The following is a 14,732-nucleotide window of genomic DNA, read 5'->3' as shown; positions in this document are numbered from 1 at the left end:
ATTGAAAACTGAGATATGATTCAATTAAAGTACAGGATTATGGGACTAAGTGTCCATGATCCATAAAATTCAGGTTTACAAATTCACCACGGGATACGCTAATGATTACCTGAGCTTTCAACCTTAAAAATCAAATTACTGCCCTTTGCTACCACTATGAATCTTATAAACAGGATTCTGGCATTTGTGCATGTTTTGACAATAATACATGAAGGAAATAGGGAAGGAAGATGGCAAATGAGCTCAGAACATAGTTACATTATCATCTTCAATAATCTGATATGTTCACAATGTTACAGATAAAACACTTACGCAAAGCATCCACTTGGAAACAATTTGAGTCTGGAACTGTTATTTTTCAGGAAAATTTCCTAAAACTACTTTCCAAACAAAAACCTAATACTTAACTGCTTGGATGAACTGCTCCATGTATGAATATTTTAGATAGATGGTTGACATTGGAACCAAACCGAATAGAAAAACTAAAACAAGTATGTAGGATGTATCAACAATACTCTGGGAATTATAGAGATGCATGCAAACTTAATTGACTGCAATAAATGGATTATTTCACCAACAAAATATAATCAATGTCTGGAATGGAAATAAATCAACAATCTCCAGGTCATTCACTAAATTTTAAGTGTGTCATTGAAATTCCTCCAATTATCTGCAATCCCTACCAAAGGCAAATTCCAAAACTGCATCTTTAGTGTTTACACAATGTATCTTTAAGGTTCCTAGTCCATTTAAAGTTTTTTTAAAATCTGTTTATCTCAAGTAGATGATTAATTGCCCACAATAAAACATCTATAGAATGGAAATAGTCTCCAAAATCAGTATTGTTTTTAACTTCCTCATTCTTTTCCTATTGGGCTAACACCCACAGGAATATAAATGACTGCAATGAGGAACCTCAGGTAATGGGAGCAAGTCATTTGAATGATAATTTCTCAGCTTTAACATCTGCAATGAAATACTCTTTATCACTTGTTATTGTGGTCCTGATGCAAATCAAAGGTAAGCAATCTTTTCCATGCAGGATCCCATACAAATCCTTTTGGAGGTCCAGTGAAGAAAAATTCAGTGTATGGTAGGTGTTTGCTGATATTACATATGTGAGTTTGTGATTGCATGCATCATACTATAATTAGTGCCAATTGGCATATTTTCATCAATACATACATTAGTTTGTGAAAACATCATTTTAGATAAGGAATTTGGTCTTGATTAAATAGTCTGCAATTTTGAAGTTATGGAGCTGAGGACAAATATTTAGTGGGTTTTACAAGGAATTTACTTGTATTTATACATTTTCTTAAGGCATGGTGCATCAGTGGTTAGCACTGCTGCCTCACAGCCCAGGGACATATGTACAATTCCAACCTTCAATGACTGTCTATGTGGAGTTTACATGTTCTTTGCATGGGTTTCTGATGAATGCCCTGGTTTTCTCCACAGTAAAAAAAGTGTAGGTTAGGTGAATTGGCCATGTTAAATTGCCCTAAAGTGAACAGAGATATGCAGGCTAGGTGGATTAGCCATGATAAATGCAGGGTAATAGGGAATAGGGTGGGGTCTGGGTAGGATACTCTTCAGAGGGTCAGTACAGAGTCAATAGGCTGCATGGCCTCTTTCTGCACTGTAGGGATTCTATGTGTTTCTCCATCTACAATGCTGCGAACCATGTATTAACTGTGCTGCAGAGATTGTTGCTGTATATTCTGAAATTTATATATCTTGCTCTTATGCAATAGTGAAATGCAAAATGGATAGCAAAAATTGACAATTGAGATACTAAAATTATTTGAAGTTGCCTTTTAATACTATATATTACACTTGTCAATGTTTATACTATACATAAATGATTTCTTTAACAATGGTACGTTAATGAAGCTTTGAATTGTGTCTATTTCAGGTCTGTACACCGTATTTAAATATTCCAATTTTTAAAAATGTTTTCCAATATATTTCAGATATTTTTAATGCAAACATACTTGTGTTCCCTTTCTGGACTTGATAGAGCAATTTATTTAATAAAACTTTACAAAATGATGGCTTTATGGTCTGTTGTTTTTAATATAAACCTAATGTAAAGACTGGAAAGAAACTTTGTGAATTTTAATATTCAAAAAAACTTCAGTTGCATCCATTAAATGAATCAATATGTTGTCTGATTGGAAAGGCTACCGAGGTTTGATTTTTAAGGTCCTATTCTTGCCAAAATTATAGACTAAAAGGAAAAAATATAAATGATCAAAACAAGTTAATATTCAAACTTCTGAATTAAAATAGTGAACGCATATCAATATCCTTTGTTTTTATCTTTGAACAATGTCTATTCCAAAACCTGCATTTCTATTAGGTCTGAATTGAAGTATAACATGCTTTGTTGAAATGTTGTAAATGTTTAAATATTGGTTTTGTTGGAATTTGGATTGGCTGCAATTTCTGTCAGACCCATAAGGCACAATTTTGGAATTGGATATCCGCACTTTTCCCAGCAAATTCCTGTCATAACCTCAGATGGAGACTGTCAAAACAGCACAAACCATCTCCAGATTCTAATGATCAGATCCTTTTGTGCACTGATTTTTTCTCCCAGACCTTCCAGCTGTTGGCATTGGTACATCTGAAAAGATCAGCAAGGCAGCTGCCAAAGGTGGATTTTATCTTCTGGTTATCCCAAACTCTGTTTCTTGGCTGACCGCCCAAAGACATTGCAGTGTGAATGTCAGCAAAAGGCTGCAAGGTTATTTTTAAAGTAGCAGCTTTAAGTTGTGTGTAATGTTTTGGTCAGGCTCTGATATTGAGCATGAACTCAAATGCGTATTCATTACCCATGGACACATATTATATTCATTTTATTGTTTTATTGGGAAAGGTCACATAATCACAATTTTAAAAATAATCTGAATACATGTGCTATTCTGTACATTAACTTTTTGTGAGAAATAGCAACTGACCAAAGCATTGCTGACCTTGAAGTATTTTCTCAAGTTCTTCAAGAAATTTAAGGACATTGGTGAGGCCACTTTTGGAATACTGTGTGCAATTCTGGTCTCCCTCTTATTGGAAGGATGTTGTGAAACTTGAATGGGTTCAGAAAAGATTTACAAGGATGTTGCCAGGGCTGGAGGGTTTGAGCTATAGGGAGAGGCTGAAAAGGCTGGGGCTGTTTTCCGTGAAGCATTGGAGGCTGAGAGGTGACTTGATAGAGGTTTATAAAATAATGAGAGGCATGGATAGGATAAATAGACAAAGTCTCTTCCCTGTGGTGGAGGAGTCCAGAACTAGAGGGCATAGGTTTAGGGTGAGAGGAGAAAAATTTAAAAGGGTTCTAAGGGACAACTGTTTTATGCAGAGGATGGTGTGAGTATGGAATGAGCTACCAGAGGAAGTAGTGGAGGCTGGCATAATTACAACATTTATAAGGCATCTGGATGGATATATGAATAAGAAGGGATTAGAAGGAAATGGGCCAAGTGCTGACAAATGTAATTAGATTAGTTTAGGATATTTGGCCGGCATAGGTGAGTTGGACTGAAGGGTCTGTTTCCATGCTGTACGTTTGTATGACTCTGTGAGTTTATAACTGTATGCAAGAAAGACATAAATGTCTATTTAAGATCATAGTGGTGTATTATTGGTTAATCCCAAAGCACTCTTTTACAGTAGTCAGAGACACTTCCTTTCTATTTCACAGTTATAGTGCTTAATTTTAACTGTGCTCTCAATTCCCCATCTTAAGAGCTTTGATACAACTGATCTTAGACTTTCTCAGCTTCAAATAACTGCTTCAGGGTTTTAATCAAGCCCTTTCATCTGGAACATTTAAACTGAACTCCTTACACTGAGATACTGTCCTTCTTGACAATCCTAAGGTAACTTCCTTTTTAAGAAATAATTGTTTTGCAAGTACAGCTTTGGCCAAGACTTCTGCAAACTGTCCCAAACTGAAAATAAAAAGTTTTCTTCAAAGCTGTATGTGTTTCCCTTAAGCTGGAAACAAAACTGGAGAACCTTCACTCTGATAGCCTAATACACTATACTGCGTACTTTGTTCACTTGTAAACTCTCCAAATGTAAACAAACCCCCATTATTCTCCAGGAAGTTCATAATATGGTGTTTCAAAATAACTCACCATTGTTAGAGAAATATTTACAAGTTAATCATTAAACCCTTTGAAGTATACAGAAAACCTGTAAGCCACTAATTCAAAATTCAAAAATCAATAAAAATATGTATATGTTGTACAACTTAAATCTTAACACTAATTGTTCTTTATAACTTATCTCCGCTCTGCATAAAGCTAAAGTATTGCACATCTGCAAAAGAGATCATACACAATGGCAAATGAAACAGTTTAAGGGTGACAGGGGCTTAGTGAGCTCTTGTGGTCAATGGCAAATATTCTCAATCAATGTCACTAATTCATAATGCTCCTGCAAAATGTAAATCTTTGCATTATCTTACATTGCAATAGTTCAAAAAAAGTGACGCGTAATCACCTTGTTGAGGGCCATTAGGCAATAGATACTAGCCTTGCCTATCACACTCATTTTCCATGAAAGAACAAAACAATTGTCACTTGCTGATACACTACTAAGTTGCTGTAGGATCCAAGCTTTTTTCTAACTTAAGTTGGTGTAATTTCCATAATGTATTTGCACTGTATGCCACCAGATTTTCTTTAGAGGAAATCCAAATTTAGGATGCTTTAAGTCTGAATTTGGATCAAAAATCCAAAATTATTCAGTCCAAATTTGGGTCATTTGTTTCTCAAAGTCATTCCATGAATACACTCAAAAGTATCTCAATGCTTTAGTGAACAGTGAACAAAGTTTGATGCACTGATCTGTATCTATCAGCCTGAGCTGGAGCAGGTTAATCTTACAATGTAGATAAGGCAGACTTAATGTGTGCTGGAGCACTGTGACATTGGTGCTGTACACTGGCCTCTGAAACATTAATAGCTTCACCTTGCATTCGGGAAACAATTGAGTGTAAGCCTCAACTATAACCTACCTATGGGAATGAGACACTTAATCATTAGGTCTCATTCAAGGAAATTTTTAAAAGTTAACAGCCAGTATAATCCAGCGAAGAACAATCTGCAGCGTTACAATCCTTTACCTGTCTAAAAAGCTGTAAAGGTTCATGCTACTCAGTTTTAACCCTTTGGAACATGGCAATAAGATTAGAATCAAAGGCATGGTGTACCACCAGACAAATAATTCTATCTTTGCTACAGTTCATTTCTCTTGTGAAAATATATTTAGACTGACCTCCATTTGTTTACGGGATGGGCATTGCTGGATTTATTGACCATCCCTAATTGCCCTTGAGAAGGTGGAGGTAAATTGTCTGTTTGAAACGTTGTAGTTGTTGGAGTGTAAGTGCACCATGGAGTGCATTTCAGAACTTTGACCCAATGACAGTGAAGAATGGCAAAATGGTTCCAAATCAGGGTGGTGAGTGGCTTAGAGGGAAACTTACAAATGGAGGTCTTCCCATGCGTTTACTGCCTTGTCCTTCTAGATAGTCAAGGTTATGATTTGGAAATTGTTTCAAAGGAACTTAGGTGAGTTATTGCAAGGCTTTCTGTAGATGGCACACACTTCTGCCACGGTTCTTCATGGCGGAGGGAGAGAATGTGGGGGTTGTGGATGGAGTGCCAAGCAAGCAGACTGCTTTTTCCTGGATAGTATTGAGCTTCTTGAATGATGTTGAAACTCTACACATACAAGCAAATGCAGGATATTCTAACACATTCTTGATTTGTGCCTGATATATGTGGGCAGAATTTGGAGCCAGGTGGTGAGTTCCTCACTTCAAATTCTTGGTATTTAACCTGCACCTGTTGCCACTGTACTTATTCACTCAGTTCCTCATCAGTAGTAAGGCCCAAGGTGGTAATAGTGAAGATTTAACAATGGTAATGTCACTGAATATCAAGCAGAGATGGTTTCTCTGTTGTTGGAATTGGTCACTGACTCTCACATGTGTGATGCAAATGTAACTAGCCACTTAAAAGCCTCTATATTGTCCAGGTCTTGCTACACATGGACAATGGCTCTTTCAGTATCCAAGGAGTCATGAATGGTATGAAACATTGTTCAATAGTCAGCCAACATCCTCACTTCGGACTTTAGCATGGAGGGAAGATTATTGATGAAGCAGTTGAATATGATTCAAACTAAGAAGTTGCCCTGAGGAACCCCTGCAGAGAGGTCCTGAAGCTGAAAATACTGACAGAATTCATATTGATATCAGTTTGGCTAGGGCTCCTTGATGCCACATGCGGGCTGTCATTCTCACCTCATCTCTGGAAGTCAGCTCAGAACTGAGTACCCCTGTTGGAACTGAAACTGAGTATCAGAGATTTTTGTTTTCATTGTACTTCTATGTGACATTCTATCTGACACTAGATCTGACAATTTATTACACTTGGCATATGAAGCTGTGTTTGCTTATAAAGGGAATGAACTACAAAAGTTAATACCATGATATCCTCGGAGAATCCGTAGGCATGTTTCCTTCTTTTCTGTGCCGATTTGCTGACCTCTGCTAGAACTGCAGCTGGAGTCCCATGAGTGGCCTTGGGATTTTGGTTGTGAACTCTATACCACTTTGCTGGAAAATAACAAAGGGGAAAATTGAAAATGCAGAAAGGTGCACCAAATTATATATTGAAAATGACCAGTTAGAAGGGAAAGAAGAGAAGAAACTCAATCGCTCAGACTTTGGCATCAACACATCTAAACAATATTATAAGAGTAATGAATTTCACAATTCAACACTGTCTTCTTTCGATGCTTTCATTTTGAAGGCATCCCGTGTGCACTCTATTTTGACACGGAATAACATAAGACTGAACCTCAATAAAAATATTAGGCTCAATCTTTTTGTTTCAGTTAAATGAACATTGTGCTGAGTTTTTCACTTGAGGCCCCAACTGGATCTTTCTCAACTCACCCCCTTAGCTACCTTCCTGCCCCTGTGGCATCCTTCACATCCAATTCTAACCCCATCTTAATCACAGGTCATTGCCAAAACTGACCACTCACCAGGTATCTGCCGAACAAAGTGATATGGCTTGTCCCCTCCACCATCTTGAAAAAGTCGTTGTACATACGGAGAAGTGCCATCAGTCCAGATGGGGCAGACTGGGGGAAATTGGCCACTTGCTTTGGAGGCAGGTTCCTGGAGGTCTTTCAGCTGGCACGGACACAAGATGTCCTCTTTCCTCCGAACCAGTAGGCCTTGACACAAGAAACCTTAGCGAGTGCCACCTCAGCCAGCTGAATGCAGGCCTAGCAGTGAAGGAAGAAGGTCAATGACGTTCTCCACCCCCTCAATATAGGTGTTACCATCTTCTCTCCAATGCTGCAGACTCACTCGCTGTCTGCTACTGAACACAGCTCCTATCAAGGCTCCTGCTCTCCTACCAATGTTCCCTCAAAGCCACACAGACAGGTGGAGGTTAGCCCACATTCTGACTGGTACACAGACACATTGATTTCCAATTCTGGAATCTGCTGCCATGTATGGAAATTGCAGGCCAATGCATGATACATTAGATGAAATATAGACTATCACTCTCACTATTTCCTGTGATTTCCTCCCCACTCACTGTATTGCCCTAGCCCTCACCAACATGAATGTTGTCTGTGCTGCTACTCACTCACCTGAGAGGAGAAAGTGAGGTCTGCAGATGCTGGAGATCAAAGTTGAAACTTTATTGCTGGAACAGCACAGCAGGTCAGGCAGCATCCAGGGAACAGGAGATTCGACGTTTCGGGCACAGGCCCTTCCTGAAGAAGGGCCTGTGCCCGAAACGTCGAATCTCCTGTTCCCTGGATGCTGCCTGACCTGATGTGCTGTTCCAGCAATAAAGTTTCAACTCACTCACCTGAGACCCCTCCCCAACAACACCGAATGTTAAGACTATGTCACCCACTTTAATCTTCCATAATATCCACCTCTGTCTCTCATTCCAGGAGGAAAGTAGACCACAATGGCACAAACGGTCTTAAAATAGGCTGTTGGCTGCCTGATATTCTGCTCCTTGTCCCTCATGTGGATAGCATCCTGGCTCCGATTGCCCCACATGGCTGACTGACTGCGCCAAAGCCTCTGGCCTGGTATCGAAAGCTGTCTTTCATTGATTCTGACAGGACCCACTAAGCAAAAGCTATCTCTCTTACCTCGAGTAAGGCCTGCTGATAACAACGCCAAGCATCCTGGCTTTGTGGGTGTACTAAACAGCAAAGTCAGAGTGATGTGAGAGAAGCCTGGTATATCTGGCAGAAGTGACAAAACATAAAAGGGCAATATAGGGATGGACTTAGCATCAAGAAGAGCCTGGAGACATAACTGGTCCAGTCCATGAGCTGAGTGTGTGACCTTCAGCACACAGTGACCTGACAGAACATAACAATGAAAGCTGGCAGCCTAAGGTGGAAGATCAAAGTACCATAAAGGTTTTTGGGATTTCAGCACATGATGAATGGCAATGTCCATAGTCATGGGCATTATGTGAACCACACCATGGAATGCTGGGAAACTCACCATATCTCCCAGTAAATGCAAAAAAAGATGCGAAATGTTGCTGACATTAAGTTAGGCCTCACTGGAGTTCTTACCCAGTTCTGTCACAGATCTCACCATAGGCCATATCACTCATAGCCCCGTAAGATTTCACCCATTAAGGTTATTTGAGAGATTAAAACAAGACCCAGAACTTCTCCTCAATTGCTTCCTCTGAATGTTCACATTCCTAAGGTACATGTCTTCAACAGAGTCACTTGTTTTGGTTGGTTTCAATTTCTCTTTGGACCACACTTACTGATTTAATGTGGAAGTGACAGCAAATAACAGATTTCTGGCTCTATTCATCAAATACTCTGAAATGCTTTATGATTGTAACAAGAAAATATTGATACGGCTTCATGGGAATCCCTTTAGATAATGATGTATTCTTTGCCAAAATAAACATTATTTTGTACTTCACTCTTACAAATTATATGTCTCTTTCTAAATTAGCCTTGGATGGCTCAGTGCATTCCCTTCTTCCCGGGGCAGGAGATGATACGCCACCACAGAGCAGTGTTGGTTAGTGCTCATTCTTTTAATGTATTTGTGCATCTGACTTAATGTTATTCATGTAGAAGTTCTTATCCCTGTCGTATCAATACGCCAATATTCTTTTCTTCCTTGCTTCAAGGGAACTGTTACACATGGGGGCGAGGAGCGTTTAGAACTTTCCAAGATGACTTTTTTTACTTTGCATCCAAGTGCAACTTCATACTGAGCCGTCAGTGCAAGGGTCCCGGAGAGGATTTTAACATCCAGATCCGCAGGGGAAGAAATGGCAACCTGGAACACATCCACATGCTGATCGAAGGTGTCTCTGTTGTTACAGCGAATGAAACAGTGAGAGTTAAAGATGTGACGTAAGTGAGATCTATTGTGAAGTTAGTTATAGAACAATCGCCCAAAATTTTCTATTCTTCAATATACTTATATGAATGTTGAGTATCGAATAAATATCCAAAGCCTGAAAACTCCTGTCTCTTCATTGAAATGTAGTCACACAGAATTTGTAAAATATCAGGAGAGTCTTTATTGAGGATGTAGGTTTGGTCGCTGAGCTGGAAGGTTCATTTTTGTTTGTTTCCAGCTCAGCAAGCAAACCTACATCCAGAACCTCAACCTGAGCTACAAATCTTCTTAAAACTTGCTAGTCTTTATTGTCTACTGAACAAAAGCAAACACTTAAAGCAAAATACCAATTTCATGTATTCGTCTGTTTACTATGGAGTTTTCTTTTTGGAACTATGTCAGACTCTCCTTTTAGCTTCTAATACATGTCAATCCAAAGGTTGGAAGAGGGCATTGTTATTCACATTCTGCTATTCCATGAGTCACAACATCACATAAAATATAACTTTTCCAGTTACTGAAATGGCTAGTTAAATACCTTGTGCATTTTCAGTTTAAAATAAGCATATTTATCAACCCAGTTTCTTGAATAAACATAAAACAATTGGTTTATACAGTTTGTAATTTGGAAGCATCAATGTGTATCCTTCTAAGAAACCCAAAACGCACAAGCGATAACATGCACATGCACACCAGGAAAAGGATATAAAATGATTCGCCTTTCTGAAAGGAAAATGCTTTGGCCAAAGAGTTTTAGTCCTGGAAGAGGAAAAGATGCAAGTGTGGAATGTTCACAGTATTTTCCAGTCCAATAGCCTGGTAATCGTCAACAGATCACCAAGCATGTCTTAATAAACATAATTTGCTCAAGAAATACAAGCATGTTTCTTCTTGAGCTGTTAATGGGATGAGGTTTTGTATATATATCAGGAACAGGACAGTTAAGCTGACTGGGTTGTTCAGTATATTCAGGGCTGAGATACATAGATGTTTAATCAATAAGGAAATCAATGGTCAAGGGTAAAAGACAGGGAAGTAGAGTTGAGGATTATTAGATTAGCCATGATCTACATTACTGGCAGACATCTGCTGGTACATCTTATGGTCTTATGGTCTTATGGGCAGTCCCTTCCTCACAGGCATTTTCCATAAGTGAAGACCAGAACAAACTCCAAGCTAAACATTCCTCGAAAGAGCAGTAGCAAGAGGTTTCCAGTAAAGCAAACAGTTTGTACAAGTCATGTGATTTCTAGCTGGGCTTATAAAAAAAGTCTCACGTCCACAATGAATTTTCAATGACTTTTTAAGAAACTAATCCAGGTATCTCCCGAAAAATTGAAAGAATTGAATTTTTCCACTGAAATAACTTCACAGAGGTCACCAAGTTATCCTTCATTTACACGTGTATAGTATTTGACACTGGTCTGCTTCCTCAGAGCCAGCCCTCCAAGTGAACAGAACCCTGATATTCCTGTTTATTTTTTTTTTACAAGCAGTGACACTCAAGTTTATTTTTTTTTCTCCTATATTCCTGTTTATATCTGTCAACTGAGGCTCCCTGATTGGACCAGATTAATAGCCCCATCAGGGAACCCATATTCTATGAGGTATACCTGGCTGACCTCGTTACGATCATTACATCCGCAAAAATTAAGTCTTCAAATAAAATCTCAAATATGAGGCTTCTTAGTAAATTATTGACTCCATTCGTTTGTTTTCTAGTATAAAACTGCCATATGATGATAAGATCATTGCTATCCAGAAATATGGAATTTACACAAGGATTTACAACAGGAAGCATACAATATCTGTTATCTGGAATCATCGGGATGCATTGTCGGTAAGGTTATGGAAAGAGATTGATGCGGATTATTGTTACAGGAGGTGTAGACAATCAAGTAGAGATTTGGTATATGTTGATCTTCCTACACATGAAGCATCGCGTGTTGCACAATTCCATGGATCATCCCTCTAGTAACTCAATCCAATTGAATGTAAATTGCTGATGCCAGCAAGATATTTGAGGACAGAGTCTACGTTTGATTTTTCACCCAAAGTACAACACATCTGGCAATACAGCAAAAGCAAAGGCCAACAAAACATTACCTGCTGGCACCTTGAATGCAGTTAAAACATCCCAATTTCACAGAAACATTATCAAACAAAATTCAAAACGAAGCAACATGAGGGGATATCGCGAATACCTCGTCTAAAACCTTTGTCAAAGAGACATGTTTTAAGAGATCTCTTACAAAAGGAAAGGAAGGGAGAGAGAAGAGGGAACATTTGAATTAGGACTAAGAGAGCTGAAATCATGGTAACTGAGAGCAGAGTGATTAAAATCAGGGATAAGCAAGTGGCCAAAATTGAAGCATAGATATCTTAGGAAAATGGCTTCAGCATCATAGAATTTTTTGAAAAGCCACCTTGGTTTTTATTGGAATCTCAAGGTCAAATATAATACTGATTTAATCTCAAAATGAGAGGAATGAAATTGGTAGCTAGAGAATGGACAAGTTGGAAATTAACATAGGAAGTATAGTTAGTAAGTTTGCAGATGACACCAAAATCAGAGGCTTAGTGGACAGCGAAAAAGGTTATCTCAGATAACAACGGGATCTTGATCAGATGGGCCAATAGGCTGAGAAGTGGCAGATGGAGCTTAATTTAGATAAATGTGAGATGCCGTATGTTGGAAAAGCAAATCAGAATTGGACTTACACACTTAATGGTAAGGTCTCAGGGAGTGTTGCTGAACAAAGAGACCTTACAGTGCAGGTTCATAGTTCCTTGAGTCACAGGTAGATAAGATAGTGAAGAAGGCATTTGGTATGTTCTCCTTTATTGGTCAGAGACTGTTGAATACAGGAGTTGGGAGATCATATTGCAGCTGTACAGGATATTGGTTAGGCCACTTTTGGAATATTGCTCGCAATTCTGGTCTCCTTCCTAGCGGAAGGATATTGTGAAACTTGTAAGGGTTCAGAAAAAAATTGTGATCTAACAAGGATGTTAGACCACAAGACCAAATGATGTAGGAGTGGATGTAAGGCCATTCGGCCCATTGAGTCCACTCTGCCATTCAATCATGGCTGATAGGCATTTCGACGCCACTTACCCACACTCTCCCCTTAGCCCTTAATTCCTTGCGAGGTCAAGAATGTATCAATCTCTGCTATGAAGACATTAAATGTCCCTGCCTCCACTGCGATCTGTGGGCAGGGAATTCCACAGGCCCACTACTCTCTGGCAGAAGAAATGCCTTCTTATTTCTGTTCTAAATTGACCCTCTCTAATTCTAAGGCTGTGCCCGCAGGTCCTAGTAACCCCGACTAACGGAAACAAATTCCCAGCGTCCAACCTTTCTAAGCCATGCATTATCTTGAAAGTTTCTATTAGATCTCCCCTCAACCTTCTAAACTCTAATGAATACAATCCCAGGATCCTCAGCCATTCATCATATGTTAGGCCTACCATTCCAGGGATCATCTGTGTGAATCTCTGCTGGACACACTCCAGTGCCAGTATGTCCTTCCTGAGGTGTGGGGCCCAAAACTGGACACAGTATTCTAAATGGGGCCTAACTGGAGCTTTATAAAGTCTCAGAAGCATATAACTGCTTTTCTATTCCAACCCTTTTGAGATAAATGACAATGTTACATCTACTTTCTTAATCATGGACTCAACCTGCAAGTCAACGGTTAGACAATCCCAGACTAGCACTCCCAGATCGCTTTGTACTTTGGCTTTATGAATTTTCTCACTGTTCAGAAAATAGTCCATGCCTGTATTCTTTTTTCCAAAGTGCAAGACCTCGCATTTCCTCACGTTTGCCGGTGTTGGAGGATGTGAGCTATAGGGAGAGGCTGAATAGTCTGGAGCTATTTTCCCCAAAGCGTTAGAGTCTGAGGTTTATAATATCATGAGGGGCATAGATAGTATAAACAGACAAGGTCTTTTCCCCGGGGTGGGGGAGTCCAGAACTAAAGAGCATAGGTATAGGGTGAGGGGGGAAAGATATGAAAGGCACCTAAGGGGCAACTTTTTCACATAGAGGGTGTATAAATGAGCTGCCAGAGGAAGTGGTTCGGGGCTGGTACAATTACAGCATTTAAAAGGCATCTTGATGGATATATGAAGAGGAGGGGTTGAGAGGGATATGGCCAAGTGCTGGCAAATGGGACTAGATTAGGTTGGGATATCTGGTTGGCATGGATGAGTTGGACTGAATGGTCTGTTTCCATGCTGTACATCTCTATGACTCTGAGTTGGGCTGAAGGACCTGTGTCCATGCTCTAGACCTCTCTGACTCTATGACTCTCAGTTAAGCAACTGTATTTGCATTCCATTGTGATCCCAGGATAGAGAACAGGGCCTGATAATGATTTGTGTGGTCCAGTCCTAGTTCAAGCCAACTGAGCTCCATATTCTTTAAAGTCTGCAACTATTAAATGTATTGAAGTGGGGATGGAGGCTATAATGGGCAGAGTGAGGAAGAGTAATTTTCTATTGGGGACAAGGGCATCAAAGGTGGAGGTGCAGATGCAATCAAATAAGCTCTTAGAGTCATAGAGTCATAGAGTCATAGAGATGTACAGCATGGAAACAGACCCTTCGGTCCAACCCCTCCATGCTGACCAGATATCCCAACCCAATCTAGTCCCACCTGCCAGCACCCGGCCCACATCCCTCCAAACCCTTCCTATTCATATACCCATCCAAATGCCTCTTAAATGTTGCAATTGTACCAGCCTCCACCACATCCTCTGGCAGCTCATTCCATGCACATATGTTGCTCCTTAGGTCTTTTTTATATCTTTCCCCTCTCACCCTAAACCTATGCCCTCTTGTTCTGGACTTCCCGATCCCAGGGGAAAGACTTTGTCTATTTATCCTATCCATGCCTCTCATAATTTTGTAAACCTCTAAGGTCACCCCTCAGCCTCCGACGCTCCAGGGAAAACTGCCCCAGCCTGTTCAGCCTCTCCCTGTAGCTCAAATCCTCCAACCCTGGCAACATCCTTGTAAATCTTTTCTGAACCCTTTCAAGTTTCACAACATCTTTCCGATAGGAAGGAGACCAGAACTGCACGCAATATTCCAACAGTGGCCTAACCAATGTCCTGTACAGCCGTAACATGACCTCCCAACTCCTGTACTCAATACTCTGACCGATAAAGGAAAGCATACCAAATGCCTTCTTCACTATTCTATCTACCTGAGACTCCACTTTCAAGGAGCTGTGAACCTGCACTCTTCTTGAAGAAAGAGACTGAGAATGCTC

The 14,732-nt window shown here is 39.8% G+C and overlaps 1 protein-coding gene across 1 annotated transcript in view; it reads left to right on the top strand.

Moving 5' to 3' along the window:
- Nucleotides 1-938: 938 nt before the first annotated feature.
- LOC122561445 (uncharacterized) overlaps nt 939-14,732 on the top strand; it is a 94,512-nt gene continuing 80,718 nt past the window's right edge. Inside the window, exons 1-4 of the mRNA XM_043713188.2 lie at nt 939-1,020; nt 9,050-9,118; nt 9,231-9,459; nt 11,171-11,288. Coding sequence (XP_043569123.2) covers nt 972-1,020; nt 9,050-9,118; nt 9,231-9,459; nt 11,171-11,288 — 465 coding nt within the window. The 5' untranslated portion in view covers nt 939-971. The remainder of the gene's footprint in view (nt 1,021-9,049; nt 9,119-9,230; nt 9,460-11,170; nt 11,289-14,732) is intronic.

This window comes from Chiloscyllium plagiosum, unplaced genomic scaffold (assembly GCF_037043375.1).
Source record: "Chiloscyllium plagiosum isolate Xiang-an unplaced genomic scaffold, Cpla_swu_hap1 HiC_scaffold_23, whole genome shotgun sequence".
Classification (NCBI taxonomy): domain Eukaryota; kingdom Metazoa; phylum Chordata; class Chondrichthyes; order Orectolobiformes; family Hemiscylliidae; genus Chiloscyllium; species Chiloscyllium plagiosum.
This window is presented reverse-complemented; position numbering and strand designations above follow the sequence as displayed.